Source organism: Dryobates pubescens, chromosome 29 (assembly GCF_014839835.1).
Source record: "Dryobates pubescens isolate bDryPub1 chromosome 29, bDryPub1.pri, whole genome shotgun sequence".
Classification (NCBI taxonomy): domain Eukaryota; kingdom Metazoa; phylum Chordata; class Aves; order Piciformes; family Picidae; genus Dryobates; species Dryobates pubescens.
In genome coordinates, this window is record NC_071640.1 from 10,407,601 (window position 1) to 10,427,617 (window position 20,017).

Consider the following 20,017-nt stretch of genomic DNA (forward strand, 5'->3'; position numbering starts at 1 on the left):
CTAGGAGACACCAAAAAGGTTGGGAGATGCTGAGCTACTTGTGAGGATCCTGCTTTAAATAGAGGAGTCTCCCGGCAGGGTGCTGAAGCAGTAAACCAGCGTTTGGAGCCCAAGCCACAACCACACAACCCCCTGCTTGCTTTCCTCTGGTTGTGTTTGGCTGCTGTGGGTGTATCTGTGCTTCCCCTCACTTTTCTCTCCTGTGTTGTCCCTTCTCTCTCTCCTGTGTTGTCCCTTCTCTCTCTCCTGTGTTGTCCCTTCTCTTTCCAGCAGCGTCGCCTGCTCCATCTGCTTATTTATCCCCCGCCCTTAGAACCCGAATTTCAATCAGCAATCTGCTTTGTTTAGCTTTGTTTTAAACAAGGCACTGAGAGCTCCAACAAAGCTTCCAGGCATCAGGGCTGCTTGTAATGCAGCTGTTAAAGCTCTTCCATCATGCCCACCAACAAAACGAATTCCCTTGCTATCGAGGCGCGTCTGACAAATGAGGTTTAATCCTCCTCTGCTGCCGCAGATAGAAGGCACTTCAGTGAAGGCTGAAAGGTTTCAAAGGGCTGAGGTGGAGAATGGTCCTCTTGCCCCAGTGCCCCAGAGGTGTTAATGGGACTAAAACCTCCTGCAGGGAGAAGTAAGCCATCCTGCAGCGGGAAAAGCTGGCCCTGGATTTCCCCACTGACTTTGAATCCTGACGCTTCCTTTTTACACCTGAAGTGAGGGATGTGGGAGCAGAGAAGAGAGTGGCAGTGTCCTGAGTAAGGGTCATAGAATGGCTCAGGTTGGAAGGGATCTCAGAGATCATCTGCCCCAACCTCCCTGCCATGGGCAGGGACACCTCTCAGCCAGATGTGGTTGCTCAAGGCCTCATCCACCATAGCCTTCAACACCTCCAAGGAGGGAGCATCCACAGCCTCCCTGGGCATCCTGTTCCAGAGTCTCACCACCCTCATACTGAAGAACTTCTTACTCAGATCCAGCCTGAACCTACTCTCCCTCAGCTTCAAACCATTCTCCCTTGTCCTGTCTCTAGACACCCTCAGGAAAAGTCCCTCCCCAGCCTTCCTGTAGGAGCCTTTCAGGTACTGGAAGGCAGCTCTAAGGTTCCCCCTGGAGTCTGCTCCTCTCCAGGCTGGACACCCCCAGCTCCCTCAGCCTGGCCTCATAGCAGAGCTGCTCCAGCCCTTGGACCATCTTTGTGGCCCTCTTCTGGACTCGCTCCAACAGTTCACAGTTCTTATGATGGGGACACCAGAACTGGATGCAGTATTCAAGGTGGGGTCCAGAGCAGAGCAAAGGCAACGAATGACCTCTCTTGACCTGCAGACCACACTCAACCCCCTGACACTCCCTGTGGCTTGCAGATCCAGCTCCCTGTTGCCCTGCCAGCTCCTCGATCTCTGGATCTCAGTCCCCAGGATCCCTCACAGGAGGACCTTCTCCAGGCTGGCTGTGTTTGCTGAATGAAGGAGCTTCATTGCAGCGAGGTTGGGTTTGACTCCAAGCCTGACAACATAAACTGCTTCAACACCCTGTCAGTAATGTCTGTGACTTGATCTCAATAGCTTGTGATTAAAAGGGAGCTGGTGCTGAAGTTCTCAGCTGAATGGATGAGTTGCCAGTGCTATAATTTAGCCATTACAATTACCAGCACTCCACCAGCTGGCACACTGGGCAATGGAAAACCAACCCCATGGGTCATGGAATGGGTGCCATGTACCCCAGGTGGTCTGTTCTCCAGGGTCTCCCTCTGCCTGCCAAAGGGGCTTTCTTCTGTGTCCCATTTGTGGGTGCTGGGAGTTGGTCACTTCTATGGCATGGATGGGCCTGGGGAAAGCCACTTCTGCTGCTCTGTGAGCAGGAGGCCAGGCCAGAGGAAGAATGGAAGGACTGAGGATAAGACTCTACAGAGGGATTTGAGGAGGTTGGATCCATCCAGCTATATGAGGTCAAACAATGCCAAGTGCTTTGTCCCGTACTTGGGTCACAACAACCCCATTAAAATTCCAGGCTTGGAGCAGAGTGGCTGGAAAGCTGCCTGGTAGAGAATGACCTGGAGATGTTGGTCAACAGCCAGCTAAACATGAGCCACTGAGGGGCCTGGGCTGGAGCATGTCCAAAGAAGGGCAATGAAGCTGGTGCAGGGTCTGCAGAACAGGTCTGGAGGAGCAGCTGAGGGAACTAGGGTTCTCTAGTCTGGAGACAAGGAGGCTGAGGAGAGACCTTCTGGCTCTCTGTAACTCCCTGAATGGAGGTTAGAGTTAGGTGGAGGTTGGTCTCTTCTCCCAAGGAACAAGTGGCAGGACAAGAAGAAACAACCTCAAGTTGCACCAGGGGAGTTTAGGTTGGACACCAGGAAGAGTTTTTTTCCCCAAAAGGGTTGTCAAGGCCTGGCACAGGCTGCTCAGGGCACTGGTGGAGTGACCATCCCTGGAAGGATGTGGTGCTGAGGGACCTGGTTTAGCAGGGTGCTGGGTTAGCAGCTGAACTTGGTGACCTTACAGCTCTCTTCCAACTAAACAACTCTACCATCCTACAACTCCACCTTGCTCCCCACTGTGCACCCTGCCCTGCCACCCTGCCCTGCCACCCCATGCCCAGCTCTCTGTCCCCACTGTGCACCCTGCCTTGCCACCCTGCCCTGCCACCCCGCGCCCAGCTCTCTATCCCCACCGTGCACCCTGCCCTGACACCCCATGCCCAGCTCTCTGTCCCCATCGTGCACCCTGCCCTGCCACCCTGCCCTGCCACCCTGCCCTGCCACCCCATGCCCAGCTCTCTGTCCCCACCGTGCACCCTGCCCTGCCATCCTGCCCTGCCACCCCATGCCCAGCTCTCTGTCCCCACCGTGCACCCTGCCCTGCCACCCCATGCCCAGCTCTCTGTCCCCACCGTGCACCCTGCCCTGCCACCCCATGCCCAGCTCCCTGTCCCCACCGTGCACCCTGCCCTGCCACCCCATGCCCAGCTCCCTGTCCCCACCGTGCACCCTGCCCTGCCACCCTGCCCTGCCACCCCATGCCCAGCTCCCTGTCCCCACCGTGCACCCTGCCCTGCCATCCTGCCCTGCTACCCCATGCCCAGCTCTCTGTCCCCACCGCGCACCCTGCTCTGCCACCCTGCCCTGCCACCCCATGCCCAGCTCTCTGTCCCCACCGCGCACCCTGCTCTGCCACCCTGCCCTGCCACCCCATGCCCAGCTCCCTGTCCCCACCGTGCACCCTGCTCTGCCACCCTGCCCTGCCACCCCATGCCCAGCTCCCTGTCCCCACCGTGCACCCTGCCCTGCCACCCTGCCCTGCCCCCCCGTGCCCAGCTCTCTGTCCCCACCGTGCACCCTGCTCTGCCACCCTGCCCTGCCACCCCATGCCCAGCTCCCTGTCCCCACCGCGCACCCCCACCCCTGCGATGAGCTGCGCGCAGGCCTCAGCCCGGGCGGCCACCACCCTGGCCCCGCCCCCGGTGCGACCCACAGCCAATGAGCGCCGGGGGCGGAGCGGGGCGGTCCGCGTGCCGCTCTGTATAACGCGTCGCCCGGCAACGGCCGGCACGTCACTTCCGGGAGAGCCGCCGCGAGGCGCCGCGGGCGCGCGGCTCGGCGGAGCGGGGTGGACGGTGCCGACCGGGGCAGCGCCTGCGGTGGGTCGGGGCTGGGACGGGGCAGGCAGGTCCTGTCCGGTCCGGTCCTAGTCCGGCGAGATGAGCGCGGAGCTGGACGGCGTGTCGGTGCACTCCTCCTCCTCCTCGTCGGGCTCGCTAGGCTCGGCGGCGGGACCGGCTCCGCGCCCGCTGTCGGCTAACGTGCGGCGGCTGCACCAGGCGCTGACGGCGCTGCTGAGTGAGTCGGAGCGGGAGCGCTTCATCCTCTGCCTCAATGCATACCACGGCCGCCGCAACGTCTGCGACCTGGTGCGCTCCCTCCGTGCTCTCCTCGACGGTCCCCGCCGCCGGCAGCTCCTGCCGCTGCTCCGCCTCGTCCTGCCGCGCTCCGACCAGCTCCTCTTCGACCAGTATACCGCCGAAGGGCCCTACCTGCCGCCGCCTAGCCGGCCCCCACCTGCCCCGACCCCGTCGCCGGTGTACTCCGGTGAGCTACGGCAGGTGACCCTGCGGCGGAGCAAAGCCCACGAGGGGCTGGGCTTCAGCATCCGCGGCGGGGCCGAGCACGGCGTCGGCATCTATGTGTCCCTGGTGGAACCGGGCTCCCTGGCCGAGCGTGAGGGGCTGCGCGTCGGCGACCAGATCCTGGGTGTCAACGGCAAGTCTCTGGACAGGGTGACCCACGCCGAGGCTGTAAAGGTGAGCCGGCTCCCAACCGGGCTCCGGCTGCTGTGCCTCTCGTCTTGCCGCGGCCCGGGCTCTGCTTCACCCGCGTCCCGTCCTGCGCTCCCCTGCAACGTGGTCCCGCGGTTCGTTGCCCGTGTGCCCCGTCCCGCTGCGCCCCTCGGAGCCGGTGGCTCTGCGTGTGTCCATCGCGCTCCCTGCATCCTTTTCTCCGCCTTTACTCGGTGTTGCCTCCGTGTGCCCCGTCCAGCTTCGTTCTCTCCCGCTGCGACGGCTGCGCCGTCCCGCTGTAGCCCGTGGGACGACAGCCCATGGGTCTCTCCTCTCCGGAACCGCGGCAGTGGAACCGGCAGCCCTTTCATCTAGCCTGTGCCGGTTTTACATTGAGCCGGGGCGATCGCCCCGCTGCCGTACGGGCGGCAGCAGCGAAGTTTCCCGTGCCGTTAATGATGACCGCCGTTGGCACAGGCGGTAAGGAGCTGCCGGGCTCCTGCTGGCGTCAGCCGCAGCTCCGACCGTGCTAGGTTCGTCCCTTCGGTCCCGGGCAATACTTTATCCCCACGTCTGTGAAACGCAGCTCTGCTGCTTTTGCCTTCTGCTCGCTCTGGGAGGTTCGCGGAAGTTGGGAATCTGCTTGAACCGGGTTTTAAGTCAGGTACTCCAACCTCTAGACCGTGTTTTCTTCTCCCAAACGTAGGGAAACTGAGGCACGGAGAAGCAGAGCAGTCCCTACTGTGCCCCTCTCCCCGGGAGCGCACGGTGCCCAAGGCAGATCCCACATCCCTCTGTGTCGGGGGGAGAAGGAGAACAGTTACACAACCAAAGTGTCCCCAGCGTTTCCCGCAGAGCGTTTCCAGCCCTGGAGACCTGTTGTGTATAGCAGCAGGGGTGCTGCTGGTGTCAGCTCTCTTGTAAGGCTCCATCGGGCACCTCCATAAGCCGTCGGGTTTTCACTTAAAGCTTTGTGTTTTGAGGCAAAAATGCCACCCAAAGCATGCCCAGAGATTATCTTGTGGCTGCTGGGCTCAGCCCAAAGCGTCCCTGTGGCCCAGCAGCACCCAACACAGACCTTTTGAGCTGGAGAATCTGTTTTTAGGGCAACACTTTGTAGGCAGTGGGTGGAGAGCTGGGGTCTGGGGTGACACAAGGCTGTTTTGAGGCTGTTTGTGTTGTCATTCCCCTGTGATAAGCTCAAGAGCTTCTGTTGGCAGCCTGCTCCGTGCGCGCTGCGTTCATCTTGCAGGGCTCTGAGCAGCGTCCTCCCTACCGGCCTGCATCCTCCCTGCCCCTCTCTAAACCTCTGCCCGAGGTCAGGGCACATCTTCCAGCTTGGGAAGGAGTCCCTGGGAATCTGAGAGCAGAGAAAAGACTTTTGGGAGTTTGTTTTTCCTCCCTAATGAGAGGGCAGCAGTGGTGGAAGCTTTGGGAAGTCACTCTGCAGTTTTGTGCCCTGAAGTCTGGGGAGGAAAATAGCCTCCCATATTTTGGCAGCGGTGGTGGGATGGGTAGAAACCAGGTGTCAGGAATGCTCTGGTCTCTTCAGTGGCTTGATCTCAAATGCAACCCACTCTGCTGGGTAATTCACATCACTTTGTCTGTTCTCTAATCTAATGCACTTGATGCCTTTCAGACTATTAATTTTGAGTGCAACTAAGTGCTTCCTTGCACAGAAATAGTCCCTGTAGGATGTGGTTTGCCAGGGGGTTGCTCTCTGACAAGAGCCCTGCCTTGTTAATGTGATCCTGAGAGAAAGGAGAACCTTAATTGTCTGCTTGCCAGCTGAACTTCTTTGAGCACCAGTCTGATGACACACACACACACACCCAGCTGTGCTGGCATCTTCCACACTCGTGTTACACCTGGGGAGGGTTTGTCACCCACGTAGTGCTGCTGGGAAGAGTTGGGAGCAGTCGCAGTGATCTGCAGTAGTGCTCTATGAGGTCCACTGGAGATGCTAAAATGAGGCAAGTGCTAACTTGTCCTCTCATGCTGCATTTGGAAGGGGGGGGGGGAAGTGAGGAGCAGATCGTGTGCAAGGGGGTGGAAATGCAGAGTAGATCAGGGCTGAGTGATGCTGAAGGGCAGCCTTTGGAGCCTTTCCCTGGGGTTGAGTCACAAATACCTCAGCCCGGTGTTTTGGACATCATGCAGGGTGTTGGAGCTGCAGGGGCAAGAGGTAGTGGTGATGTACAGGGTGGCTTGACCCCATGTTCTCTGCTTCCCCTGGAAACCTGGGATCTGTCTCCCATCTCAATGTGTCAGCAGCTCCCCCAAGGCCTCTGGCTGTGGTCTGGGCTTCTTGATCAGAGCAAGCATTGTTATGTCCTGCTATCCTCACTGGTGCCTGTTGGTCTGCTTTGTAGTGGGTCAGTGGAGAGAAACGTTGGATAAAAAGGCTTGCAGCAGAGCTGGGTTTGCTCCTGAGTTTGGGTTTGGTCCATATTTGATCCCCAGGGCAGGGAAGGAGGGAAAAGGTGAGCAGAGAGAGGCTTTCTTCACACAAACCCAAGGCTGCATAGCTCTCCCAAATGCTGTCTGCCTGCTTCAGAGGAGTAGATGTGGTGAGCTCTCTGTCAGCTGTCTGAAGCACAGCTTCCATTCCTGTCTGAGAAGGAGCTCGTTCCCCTGCTGCACTTCCATCTTGCCTGTCCTGCAGCAAGGAGCTGTCTGTCTGGGGCAGCATTTCTATTCATAATATTCAGACTGTGTTGTTGTGAGAGTTGTCAAAGCTCTGAGGGCATAAGGCGATTGCAGAGCTCAGGAAGGCTCATCCACTGCTGGCCTGCTCCCAGGCACATCACTCTGTCCAGGGTGAGCCTGACAAACTTGCTTACTGAACTGAGATCAAGTTTCTGTCTGCCAGGGTGATGCCCAGCTGTGAATGCAGGCAGCAGGGCAGTTGTTCAGACAGAGCAGTGAATGAATCCATAGTCTTGGCTTGCTCCAGCAGCCTCATGAGGGCATTCATAGAATCCTAGAATTGCTTGGCTTGGAAAAACTCTCTAAGGTCAAGTCCAACCATTGACCTAACCCCACCATGGCCATCAAACCATGTCCCAAAGTGCCTTGGCCACATGTTTCTTGCACACCTCCAGGGATGAGGACTCTACCTCCCTGTTCCAATCCCTGACCAGTCTTGCTGCAGGGAAATTTTTCCTTGCATTCAACCTAACCCTCCCCTGGCACAATCTCAGGCCATTTCCTCTTGTTCTATCACCTGATACTAATAGAGACTGACCCCCCCCCCCCCCCCCCAGCTGGCTCCAGCCTCATCAGGGAGTTGTAGAGAGCCATGAGGTCCCCCCTCAGCTTCCTCTTCTCCAGACTTAACACCCCCAAGTCCCTCAGCTGCTCCTCCCCAGCCCTGTTCTCCAGACCCTTTACCAGCTGCTTTGCCCTTCCCTGGACCCATCCCAGCACCTCAATGTCCTCCTTGGAGTGAGAGGCCCAAACCTGAGCCCAGTATTAACCCAGCAGTTACTGCACCCAGTCGTGCTGGCTTGGTTGCCACCTTCCCATGCACGCCTGTGCAGGAGTATCCCAGCCATTTCCAGCTCTTCCCTCTGGCAAGAGAGAGACAGACAGTGGGATAGGAGCAATTTCTGTCTCCTGCCTTCTGTTCCAGGCATTGCTCAGAGATGTGATGCACGAGGAGCTGGAGGCATGGCGCTAGCTGAAAGCTGCCATCCTGGGAAAGAGCAAAATTGCTGCACCATGTCCTAGCTGCAAGCTGCCTGGTCCCCTGCTCCCTCTGCAGTGGGGTTTAGGAGATGTTTTAGTGTAAATTAAATTAAAGAGTGGGATTCTGATGTGAAGGGCAAGATTACCCTTAGCACTCCAAATCAATTGGCTTAACAACCAGCTGCTTAACCTTTATGTGAGCAGCAGAGTTTCGTGCCCTGTCTGCCTTGTGCTTGTTGTTTTGGTCCAAATCAGAGTTAAGAGGCTTCACTACAATTACCAGCTCTGCCATTCCAGCATTCAAGATGGCACTTGAGCAAAAAGAGCACTGCTGTGTGAATTGTGGAGGAAGTGAAGAAGCTTATCTGTTCATGTGAGACCCCATCTGCAGTACTGTAGCCAGTTCTGGTGCCCCCAGCATAGGAGGGCCATGGAACTGTCAGAGCAGGTTCAGGGGAGGTTGTTCAGATGATCAGAGGGGCTGGAGAACCTCCCCTAGGGGGACAGGCTGGGAGAGTTGAGGCCATTCAGCCTGGAGAAGAGAAGGCTCCAGGGAGACCTTAGAGCAGCCTCCCAGTACATGAAAGGGGCTCCAGGATGTAAAAGTATAATGCTGGGGAGAGACTTTTGATAAGGGCTTGAAGTAAAAGGACAAGGGGCAATGGCTTTGAGCTGGAAGAGATTGAGAGTGGAGATTGAGAAGAAATTCTTTCCAGTGAGGGAGGTGAGACACTGGAACAGGTTGCCCAGGGAGGTTGTGGATGCTCCCTCCCTAGGAGTGTTTGAGACTAGGCTGGGTGAGGCTTTGAGCAACCTGGGCTGGTGGGAGGTGTCCCTGCTTGTGGCAGGAGGGTTGGAACTGGATGATCTTCAAGGTCCCTTCCAACCCAAACTGTTCTATGATTCTGTGAATCATATTTTTAGAGCTCACTTGGCACTCAGCAGCTCTGCTATGCAGTACATGGTTGATATCATAGCACTTGTGCTGGATGTTTGTATTGATGAGCTGGAATGTTGTGTCCAGAGCAGTTAAAATTGAGCTGCTTGTGGGTTTAGATCATCAAACTGTTACCCAGGGAGGTGATTCTCCTCTAGTCAGGAGTTTGCACTAAACTTGCACTCACTGTGTCCCTCACCCCTCACTTGTGTTACCTTGCAGTAGGTTTTTGTGTCCTTCAAATTGTTTGCAGAGGAAGGGAACAGGAGAAAGTGGAAAGGATCATGACTGATGGATGAGGAAGGTAGTGAAGGGTCTGGAGCACAAGCCTTGTGGGGAGCAGCTGAGGGGGCTGGGGCTGTTCAGCCTGGAGAAAAGGAGGCTTAGGGGTGACCTCATTGCACTCCAAATCAATTGACTTAACAACCAGCTTCTTAACCTTTACCTTTTGCTCTCTACAACTCCCTGAGAGTGGAGCCATGCTGGGCTTGATTTCTTCTCCCTAGTAACAAGGGATAGGATGAGAGGAAATGGCCTGGAATTGCACCAGGGGAGGTTTAGGTTGGAGATGAGGGACAATTTCTTCCCCAAAAAGGTTGTCAAGCCTGGGTTGCCCAGGTCAGTGATGGAGGGGCTTAAAAGCTGTCCAGCTGCTTTGCTGAGGGCCATGGTTTAGTGGTGACCTGGCAGTTAATGGTTGGACTTGCTCTTAAACATCTCTCCCAGTCACAATCCTGTGATTCCCAGTTGAGTGTTTGGCTTGATGAGCTCCACCTCAAAACAGCTGCACTGACTCTGCTGTTTGCCCTGCTGTGGCTGTTTGTGCTGACAGCTGAGTAAACCCAGATAAGCTTGATCCAAAGCACCAAACACAGCCTGATTTGTGTGCCTTGCTCTCGGGGAGCGTGGCTCTCATCTTGGTGTGAATCTGTGGTGGCTTTGCCAAAGCCGGTGGCCCTGCACTGGGCTTGTTCTGAGGGATTTGGGCTAGTTCAAGCCTACTGTCTTTGAGCCTTCAGAGTGGCATTGGAGGGAAGGTGTGGGTCTGCTGCAGGCATGGTGGGGCTGGGGGGAAGGCTGCTGATGAGACAGGTGTGCCAGTGCCGAGGCAAAGGTCTCCAGCAGCAGGCTCTGCTGGCTCTCGGCTGGGCTGCGGCGCTGGGGATCGCAGCTTGGGCACAGGCTCTTTGCTCAGAGGACTTCCAAATCAGCCTCTCCTGTAGTGCCAAGTGGGCATTAAAATATGATTAAAGGGAGATTCAAGTTGTGTTTTCATCTTCTGTTCCTTTGGATTTTGATGACTGCAAGCAAGGTGATTTCTGCAGTGACCGTAACGTCTCCTATGAGGTAGAAAAAGCTCCAGCTGCTTGTTGCCTGTGCTACTGCTGCAGGGCCACTGAGAGATGACAAGAGAGATGTGCAGCCCTGAGCCTCAGAAGCATGTTTAGAGCAGATTTACTTTGCAGGCAGCTTACAAGAAAGCAGATTTCATTCTGCTGTTTCTTGTGATACCCAATTAATTGATTATGGTTATCTGAGGCTGCTCGTATGCTGTAGTCAGGAAGCACCACTGTGCTGTACATGGGAACAGCCTGTAGGAGTGGATGCAGCTCGGTTTCTTTGGTTGCTTTTTAACCCTTCTGAGTGCATGGAATTGTGGGCATGAGCCAGCAATGGGCACTTGCAGCCCAGAAGGCCAATGGCATCCTGGGTGGCATCAAAACAAGCGTGGCCAGCAAGATGCAGAGAGGGGATTCTGCCTCTCTGCTCTGCTCAGACCTCACCTGTGGGACTGGGTCCAGATCTGGAGCCCTCAACACAGGAGGGACCTGGAGCTGGTGGAGTGGGGCCAGAGGAGGCTGCAGAAATGATCAGAGGACTGGAGAATCTCTCCTATGACTGCAGGCTGGGAGAGTTGGGGTGGTTCAGCCTGGAGCACAGAAGGTTCCAGGGAGACCTTGGAGCTGCATTTCAATATCTGAAGGACCTGCAGGCAGGCTGTGGAGGGACTGTTTAGAAGAGCTTGTGGTGACAGGACAAGGGGCAGTGGTTTGGAACTGGAGCAGGGGAGATTTAGGTTGGACAGCAGGAGGAAGTTCTGCACAGGGGGGGTGGTGAAATCCTGGAACAGGTTGCCCAGAAATGTGGTGCAGGTCCCATCCCTGGAGACACTCAAGGTCTAACTTGATGGGACCTTGAGCAACCTGATGTAGTTGGAGGAGTCCTTGCTGCCTGCAGGGGGGTTGGGCAAGATGACCTCTGAAGGTCCCTTCCAATCCAAAGCAATCTGTGATTCTTTGTGATTCTGTGACATCACACAGCCATGGTTTAGATGATTGATCCCCTGATTCTCTGGAGGTATTTGGCTCCTTCCTTCAAATGCCTGCCTGCTTCTGTCTATTTTTAGAAGCTAGTAACTGATCCAGAGCCTAGAAAGCTCTCCCTGTCTTGGAGATCTCAGATAGCTGAAGTGTGGAGAAGAAAGATCTGACTTACCATAATAATTACAGTCATAACCTGTCCCTTGCTCTCTGGGTCTGCTTAGAAACATGAAAGCCCCAGAGCTGCTCCAAACAAGTCCTTACAACTTGAAACACCACTGCTGTTCAGTGCCCCAGGCTTCTCCTCTGCTTTTCTGTCCTGCAAACAGAAGCCAGCTGAGCTCAGGGGCAGAGGGAGGAAAGCATAAAGCCACCAGGATCTCCCTTGAGGAAAAAGGGGAGAGGGGGAAAAGGATCCCTCTTGAACTTGGAGACATCTGCATTTCAAATGAGCTTAAATGCTCCTTTAAGGGAAGGGCTGCTGGCAGTGCCAGTGTAGATCTGGGAGGTGATGTTCTTGGTTTCACAGGCAGATCTGATGACACAGTGGAGCAGGCTCGAGTGCTGGGACCTCAGCTGGTGTGGAGGGCCTGGCTGTGGGGCTGAGGGGGGATGCTCCCTGGTCACTGTGATCAAATTCCTATCTTGTGTGACTTGGAGCAGGGTGAACCTGCACATAGAGAGCATCACTGGGGATGTTTGTTTAGCTGTTCCCCTGGAGTTTAGGAGCAGGTTAGGTTTGCTACTCTGCCACTGATTTCCCTCAGTGGGCAAGTTAGTTAGTCATCTGTTTCCCTTCATTACCCCAGCAAATCACAATCAGCCCTAATGAAATCAAATGACATTATACTGATGGGAAGGATTAGAATGAGGTCCTTAATCTCTCCTCTCCTCATAATGCAAGGATGATAGCACTTGGCATTGGGACCAGGCTCCTTCATCAGGCCTGGTATTGTTAGGCCATCCTTGAGCTCTTGCAGCACAAACATTATTTAGTGGGCCCCTTGTAAATAAACACTTCCAGCCTCAGGGAAACTGCTAAGATAGCCCCAAGGATAAAAGCCTCCCTCAGTGCCCAGGAGAAGGGAACAGAAGCATCAGTGTGCAGCACACCTGCTGGCTTCAAAGGTCTTTTACTCTGTTCCCCTCAGGGGAGGCAGAGCAAGATGGATTTTTCTTGACACCTTCCTCAATGCCACGTCTGCTCAGAGAATTATTCAGCTCTAAATCCCCTCTCCTAAACTGACAATGCAGCTGCTAAAACCCATTTGGCTTAGCTGCTTTTGCCTGGATGCTCTGTGAGTTCTTGTCACAGGCCCCCCCAGTGCTTAGCAAATGCAGGTGAAGTGGGGGTCCTGGGAGGCCTGGAGGAGCTCTGTCCCTGCTGGTCTGCTGCTGGTCTTGCAGAGTGCATCTGAGCCTCTTGGGGTGGGATGTGCTAGCAGGGAAGGCTGGAAGGACCTCTGCTTTGAGCAGCCACTGACTGTAGTTCAGAATTAACCAGGTTGGAAAAGACCTCAGAGATCAAGTCCAACCTATCACCCAACACCATCTGATCAACTAAACCATGGCACTGAGTGCCTCATCCAGGCTCTTTTTAAACACCTCCAGGCATGGTGACTCCACCACCTCCCTGGGCAGCACATTCCCATGACCAATCTCTCTTGGTGAAGAATTTCTTCGTAACATCCAACCTAAACCTCCCCTGGCACAGCTTGAGACTGTGTCCTCTTATTCTGGTGCTGCTTGCCTGGGAGAAGAGACCAACCCCCACCTGGCTGCAACCTCCCTTCAGGTAGTTGTAGATGGCAATAGTGCAACTGCTAGGGGTTGGAAGGGACCTCTGAAGATTGAGTGCAGCTGCTAGGGGTTGGAAGGGACCTCTGAAGATTGAGTGCAACCCCACTGCCAGAGCAGGTCACCTAGGGCAGGTCACACAGGAACATGTCCATGTGGGCCTTGAAGGTCTGCAGAGAAGGAGACTCCACCACCTCTGGGCAGCCTGCTCCAGGGCTCTGCCACCCTCACAGTAGAGATGTTCCTTCTTGTGTTTAGATGGAACTTGCTGTGTTCAAGTTTGTGCCCACTGCCTCTTGTCCTGTCACTGGGGACCACTGAGAAGAGCCTGGCCTCAACTTCCTGACAGCCACCTCTCAGCTATTTGTAAGCATTGATAAGATTCCCCCTCAGCCTTCTCTTCTCCAGGCTAACCAGCCCCAGCTCTCAGCCTTTCTTCCCAGGAGAGATGCTGCAGTCCCCTCAGCATCTTCCTGGCCCTGTGCTGGGCTCTGTCCTTGGTGCTTCATCAAGGGTCTTGCTCCTTCCTCCCTACCAATGCTTTCCAAGCCAGTTTTACAGAATTAACCAGGTTGGGAAAGACTTCTGAGATCACCAAGTCCAACCTATCACCCAGCACCATCTGATCCACTCAACCATGGCACCAAGTGCCTCAGCCAGGCTCTTCTTAAACACTTCTAGTGTTGCCCCCAGGTAGCTCACTGTGCCTGGACACTATGGGTTTGGTGGTAGCTCTCAGGATGCTTTCTCAGCCTTTGATGTGGAGTGGAAAGAGGAGACAAGAGGAAGCAGGGGGTTAGTATATTGATCCAGATTTCCCTTAGTGCACCCTCACCCCAGAGAGCTCCTAAAGAGCCTTCCAGGCTTGCATTGAAATAAAGCTTTGGGGAGGCTTCTGCTGGTTTCAAATTGGTCCTGTCCCCTGAGGGATGCAGTGCCCAGCTTTGAGGTGCTGGGAGATGACAGAGCTGCTGTCCTGAAGCAGGGATGGAGGAGTCAGCTCTTAGAGGAGCTAGGGAGAAGGCCTTGAAGCTAAGATTCCATTTGACCTTTCCAGGTGAAGGGGACATGGGCTTACCAATGCCCTGGGGGCTAAATGTGTGCAATCACCATAATTATGCATCAATTAGCATAGATTTGCATAAATGTCACTATTTGAAAGCCAAAGTGCTGTCACCTTTGCCTTGGGAGAGGGGGAGAGGTTGGACTGTGCCTCCTGTAATTCCCATTTCTCTTCCTGACAGCCCATTTCACCCCCTCCATTCCCTGTGCCATGCTACCCACTGCTTCCTCTCACCCAGCCTTCCATCTGGAGTGCCTGCACTTCCCCTCACCCCTCCTGCTCTCTGTTCCTCTCTCCTCCTGCCTCTGCATCAGCTCTTTTCATGTCCCAGTTGTTTGTTCCTGCCTGCCCAGCCCCATGTGCTCCCTGTGCAGGCAGTGCAGATGAGTCTCCTGCTTCCTCTGCACAGAAGCACTCCCTGGTCCTTGAAAGGCAAGACCTGGGGGGGCCACACTTGATCCAAAGCATCTTACCCACAGCCACAGACTGCAGGCTGGGGCAGGGACAGTCTCTCCATGTGCATTCATGCAGCATCTGGCAAGCCTTGACCAAGGTGTGTAGTGGGATCTGGAATAGCCTTTGTGAGTCTTGGCCTGCAGAGGATCCCTGGATCAAGCCTTTGCAGGCAGGTGGGCATGGATTTGCCTTGGAAGAGACCTTTAAAAGTCATGTAGCCCAACCCCCCTGCAACTAAAGCAGTGGTGTCTAACCAAAGCAGGTTTCCTAGAGGTCTGTCTAACCTGACCAGGAATGGTTCCAGGGCTGGGGCAGCTACCACCTCTCTGGGCAACCTAGGACAGGTTCTCACCACCCCCAGTGTAAAACATTTCCTCCTTGTATGTAGTCTGAATCCATCCTCTGCCTGTGTCTTCTGCTCTGTCCTTGCCACTGGCTGAGGAACCATTTAGCTGCTGTGGCTCCATCAGCCTCCCTGTGTGAGGTCTGGCAGCCCTGCTCCTGTGCTCCACAGCAGACCCAGGGACCCTCATCACTCCCACTGGCCCTGAGATGGTTCACTTGCTTTGGCTGAACCCACAAGCTTGAAACCACTGGAGTCACAGGCTCACAGGATGTTAGGGGTGGGAAGGGACCTCTGAAGATAAAGTAGAATAGACCAGGTTGGAAGAGACTTTTGAGATCATCACATCCAACACCATCTAATCAACTAAGCCATGGCAGTGAGTGCCTCATCCAGGCTGCTCTTAAACACCTCCAGTGATGGCGACTCCACCACCTCCCTGGGCAGCACATCCCAATGGGCAAGAACTTCTTCCTAGCATCCAGCCTAAACCTCCCCTGGTGCAGCTTGAGACTGTGTCCTCTTGTTCTGATGCTGCTTGCCTGGGAGAAGAGACCAGCCCCAACCCCCCTGCCAAAGCAGGACCGTAGAATCCAGCACAGGTCTCACAGGAATGCATCCAGATGGGGCTTAAAAGTCTCCAGAGAAGGAGGCTCCCCAGCCTCTCTGGGCAGCCTGTTCCAGGACACCCCAGGACAGCTCAGGGAGCAGTGGTTTGACAAACTTCTGCAGCTGGTTGGCTCAGTGGTGCTGGAGCAGGCTCCAAAAGCTGCCTCTGCCTCCCTCCTGTGGTACCTCTGCAGCTCTTCCCCTTTTGCAGCTTTGATTATTTTTTTTTCCCTCCCTCAAGCCTGTGCTTTATTTAGGGGACTGGATGAAAATTGCATGGTTCTTCCCTGATGGATAACCTCCACCCTGCCCTCAGCAGCTCACAAATGGAGCGAGCACTTGGCTGCCCATTATCCGAGCCGCCCCAGAAGCCAAACCAGCTCTGCCCGAGTCTATTACTGCTGGGGGAAAGCAGCAGCTTGTGTCTGTGGCAAGGGGGAGGATGGCTCATGGTTAATGCTGCTTGTATCAAGCTGAGCTCTGCCCACTAACAGGCTGAATTGGAAGAGATTGCTCATTTCATTAGTGCCAAAGGTAAGTGAGTGGGCTGGATCCCTACGAGAGGCAGATTTGATTCAGGCTGCCAGCAGCACGCTGGTGATTAATTGCCATTGATTTCTGCCAGCCTCCTTCCTCCTGGGCCTGGGGAGGGGAGGAGGATTTTTTTTTGGAGGCCTAGAAGATGCTTTTACACAGCCAGCAGCCAACCTTTCAGTGCCCTCAAAGTGGGAAGAAGGAGGGGAAAGAATTAGGAAGAAACTCTTTCCAGTGGGGGTAGGGAGACACTGGCACAGGTTGCCCAGGGAGGTTGTGGATGTCCCTTCCTTGGAGCAGCCTGGGCTTGTGGGAGGAGTCCCTGCCCTGTGTTCAGGTTTGGGCCTTTTGCTCCAAGAAGGACATTGAGGAGCTGGAGTGGGTCCAGAGAAGTGCAACAGACCTGGTTGAAGGGTCTGGAGAGCAGTGCTGGTGAGGAGCAGCTCAGGGAACTGGGGGATGTTCAGCCTGGAGGAAATGAGGCTAAGGAGAGGACCTCATTGCTCTCTACACCTCCCTGACAGGAGGTTGGAGTGAGGTGGGGGTTGGTCTCTTCTCCCTAGTCTTGGGTGATGGAAGGAGAGGAAATGGCCTGAAATTGTGCCAGGGGAGGGGTAGGTTGGATGGTAGGAAAAACTTCCTTGCTGCAAGAGTGGTCAGGGATTGGCACAGGCTGCCCAGGGAGGTGGCAGAGTCCCTACCCCTGGAGCTGGTCAAGAAACCTGTGGCCATGGCACTTGGGGCCATGGTTTAGTGGCCATGGTGGGGTTGGGTTGATGCTTGGACTGGATGTTCTTAGAGGTCTTTTCCAACCAAAACAATTCTGTGATTCTATCTTTGAGGCCCCTTCCAGCCCAACCCATCCTGCAGGCTTTCCCCTCCTGCCTCCAGACGTGCTGGGCAAGCAGGGTTGGCTTAGGGCAGGGTGGCAGCTGTCAGTCCTGCTCTCAGGGCAGAGTGTGCTGCATTGTGTGCTCTGGGAGGGGGTTTAAAGGTGGGTAGCTGAGGTGTGCTTCCTCTTATGACTATTTTAAGCAAGCAGCTTCACTCTCAAAGGCCCTGCTAGATAATTAGCTGGAGTGTTGTCAGGGGATTGGTGGCCTTATGGAATCAATCTGCCTTTCTCCCTGGCACTTGCTGCTTTTAATAACATCTCTAGGCAATTGGGGACTGGTTTTTTTTCCTGCTAAATGTTTTGGCACTGATCCTCAGATTCAGCTGAATTTATTCCCTTAAGCCTCTCCTCTAGCAGCTGTGCTCCCACCCTGTGGGGCTGGTGTTAAACCTTTCATCCCACGGTCTCCAAAGGCCGTCCAGATGGGGCAAAGCCAGATCTGGTCTGAGGCTGGAGGGAAACACAGCAGCACTCAGCAACAGGTAGCAAGTCTGTGAAATGGCTGGAGGAAGGAAATGGGGAGGCAGCCTGCCCTGGTTGTGCAGAGGGGGTTAAGGAGGTGGAATTAGTGAAGTTTGTCATTCTGCCCTGTGCTCAGCACTGCTCAGGCCACACCTTGAGTCCTGGGTCCAGTTCTGGGCTCCTCAGTTTAAGAAGGACATTCACAGAATCACCTCAAAGATCATCAGGACATTGAGACACTTGGATGTGTCCAGACAAGGGCAATGAGGCTGGGGAGAGGTCTGGAGCACAGCCCTGTGAGAAGAGGCTGAGGGAGCTGGGGTTGCTTAGCCTAGAGAAGAGGAGGCTCAGGGGAGACCTTCTTGCTCTCTCCAACTCCCTGCAGGGAGGTTGTAGCCAGGAGGGGATTGGTCTCTTCTCCCAGTCAAGCAGCACCAGAACAAGAGGACACAGTCTCAAGCTGTGCCAGGGGAGGTTTAGGCTGAAGGTGAGGAAGAAATTCTTCCCAGCAAGAGAGATGGGAATGTGCTGCCCAGGGAGGTGGTGGAGTGCCCATCCCTGGAGGTGTTCAAGAGGGGATTGGATGTGGCACTTGGAGCCATGGTTTAGTTGTCAGGAGGTGTTGGGTGATAGGTTGGACTTGATGGTCTCTGAGGTCTTTTCCAACCTCATTGATTCCATGAATTATTTGTCAGCCCTCTGCAGGTGGGTGAGGCTCAGCATACCCATCTAACATACTCCCAAAGAGCTGGGGGCATCACCTGTGCTCCTGCTTTGGTGGTGGGCTCTCTGCAGCTGTTGGCACAAGAGAACTTCAGTGTCTGTGAGGAAGAAGTCCCTTCATAGATTCACAGGTTAGGTTGGAAGGGACCTTAAAGATCATCTATTTCCAACCCCCCTGCCATGGGCAGGGACACCTCCCTCCAGCCCAGGCTGCTTAATGCCTCATCCCACCTGGCTTTGAATACCTCCAGGGAGGGGGCAGCCACAACTGCTGCTTCCTTGCAGCATTCCCATCCAGAGCCTTGTTCTCTCTGCCTGTGAGAGTGTTAGGGGAGAAGTGTGGCCTGGAAAGCTTTGCCTTCTGTCCCAGGGAGTGGGGGTGACCTGCTTCATGGGAAGGTATTGTTAGTGTGGGCAGGTGCTGGCCCTCTCCCTGGTTGCTCTTGCTCTCTAAGTAGGGCTGACAGCAAATCCAGGTCAGTGGCCTGGTGCCAGCTTGTTGGTGCTGTGGCACCTCCCTGGGAGTGGGGATGAGCTAACTGCTAAGTGCTCCAGCAGGAGCTGGGCTGGTGGGCACAGGGAGCAGCAGCCTGAAGGGTACAGCAGTGGGAGCCTGTCATCAACCCTCCCAGCAGCTCTGCTGGGTCTTTGGAGCCTCTGCAAACCATTCCAGCAGGCCAGGGTGGATGCACAGTGTGGGAGAAGCCAATGTGAGAGGGCAGGGAAACAGTTCCTGTGTTCCCTTGATGTTCAGGGAGATCAGCTGCAGAATGGGTCTTGCCCTTGAGGGGATGGGGTCCCTGCTGGCCAGAGTGTGTGGTGGCAAGGGAGATGTGCTGCAGTGTGTGGTCCCTGCTCATTAACACCTCTGAACCTCAGCTTGTCAGTGAGGCCTGAGAAATTAAAGTGAAACAGAAGAGAAGAAGCCTGCTTGCTGGATCAGCTGGGTAATGATGGACTCTTAGGGCTGGATCTGCTCTCTGATACTGCTCTGCATCTGCTCACCCAGCACTGGCTGCATCCATGTCCTGGAGCTCCCAGTTGGCTTATCAGAGCCAGCAGCAGCTGCCCCTCCTGGGAGAAGAAAATTAATCTCATGGCAATGGTCCTGGCAGTGCAGAGCTCCAGCCAGAGGATGTCTTGGCTCTGCTCCTCAGCACAGGCTGCCCAGGCTGCTGCCTTCTCCCAGGACTCCTCTCCACACTGTGCCTCTGGAGGACAAGGCTCTCTGCTCTTGCTGAGGAGGGAGCAGAGCTGGCTCTGGTGAGCTGCTCTTGTGCTCTCTGCCCTGACATTGGCCACCTCCTCTGCCTGTGATGAACACCTTTGGTGCCACATCCTTGACCTGAGAACCTTCCATCCTGCCCAAGCTGCTGAGTCACCTCTTTTGAGATGCAGTTGCCATCAGCTTCTGGCACTGCTATGTCCCCAGGGTCTTGCAGAGACACCCCCCTGCCTCTCCAGCTCTCCCATTAGCCTTTGCTCTGGCCCCCTTGGAAGGCTATTAATGAAGTCCATTTTTGCAGCACCTCTACACCCTAAGCACTTCCTTCTATTAGAGACCAGGCTTCCTCTTCCATTCCCATTCTGAAGTTGTTTCCTTGGGCACTGTGGCACCCAGCTGCATCCTGGCCTGGAGAGGAGCAGTGCTGGGGGAGGGATGCTGCAGCCCTCTGCCATACCCAGGCTGGCCTTGCTTCCATCCTACAGGTCCTGCTCTGGTGATGGGCTGCACCTCACCTTAGCCTGGTGACGAGAAGGCTCAGGGGAGACCTTCTTGCTCTCTACAGCTACCTGAAGGGAGGCTGTAGCCAGGTGGGGGTTGGTCTCCTTCTCCCAGGCAAGCAGCACCACAACAAGAGGACACAGTCTCAAGCTGTGCCAGGGGAGGTTTAGGCTGGAGGTGAGGAGAAAGTTC

At 55.2% G+C, this 20,017-nt stretch overlaps 1 protein-coding gene across 2 annotated transcripts in view; it reads left to right on the plus strand.

The window, feature by feature from the left end:
* The first annotated feature begins 3,673 nt into the window (after positions 1 to 3,673).
* WHRN (whirlin) overlaps positions 3,674 to 20,017 on the plus strand; it is a 70,099-nt gene continuing 53,755 nt past the window's right edge. For both annotated transcript variants that reach the window (XM_054174379.1, XM_054174380.1), the window contains exon 1: positions 3,674 to 4,293. In XM_054174379.1, the coding sequence (XP_054030354.1) occupies positions 3,694 to 4,293 (600 nt within the window). In that variant the 5' untranslated portion in view covers positions 3,674 to 3,693. The remainder of the gene's footprint in view (positions 4,294 to 20,017) is intronic.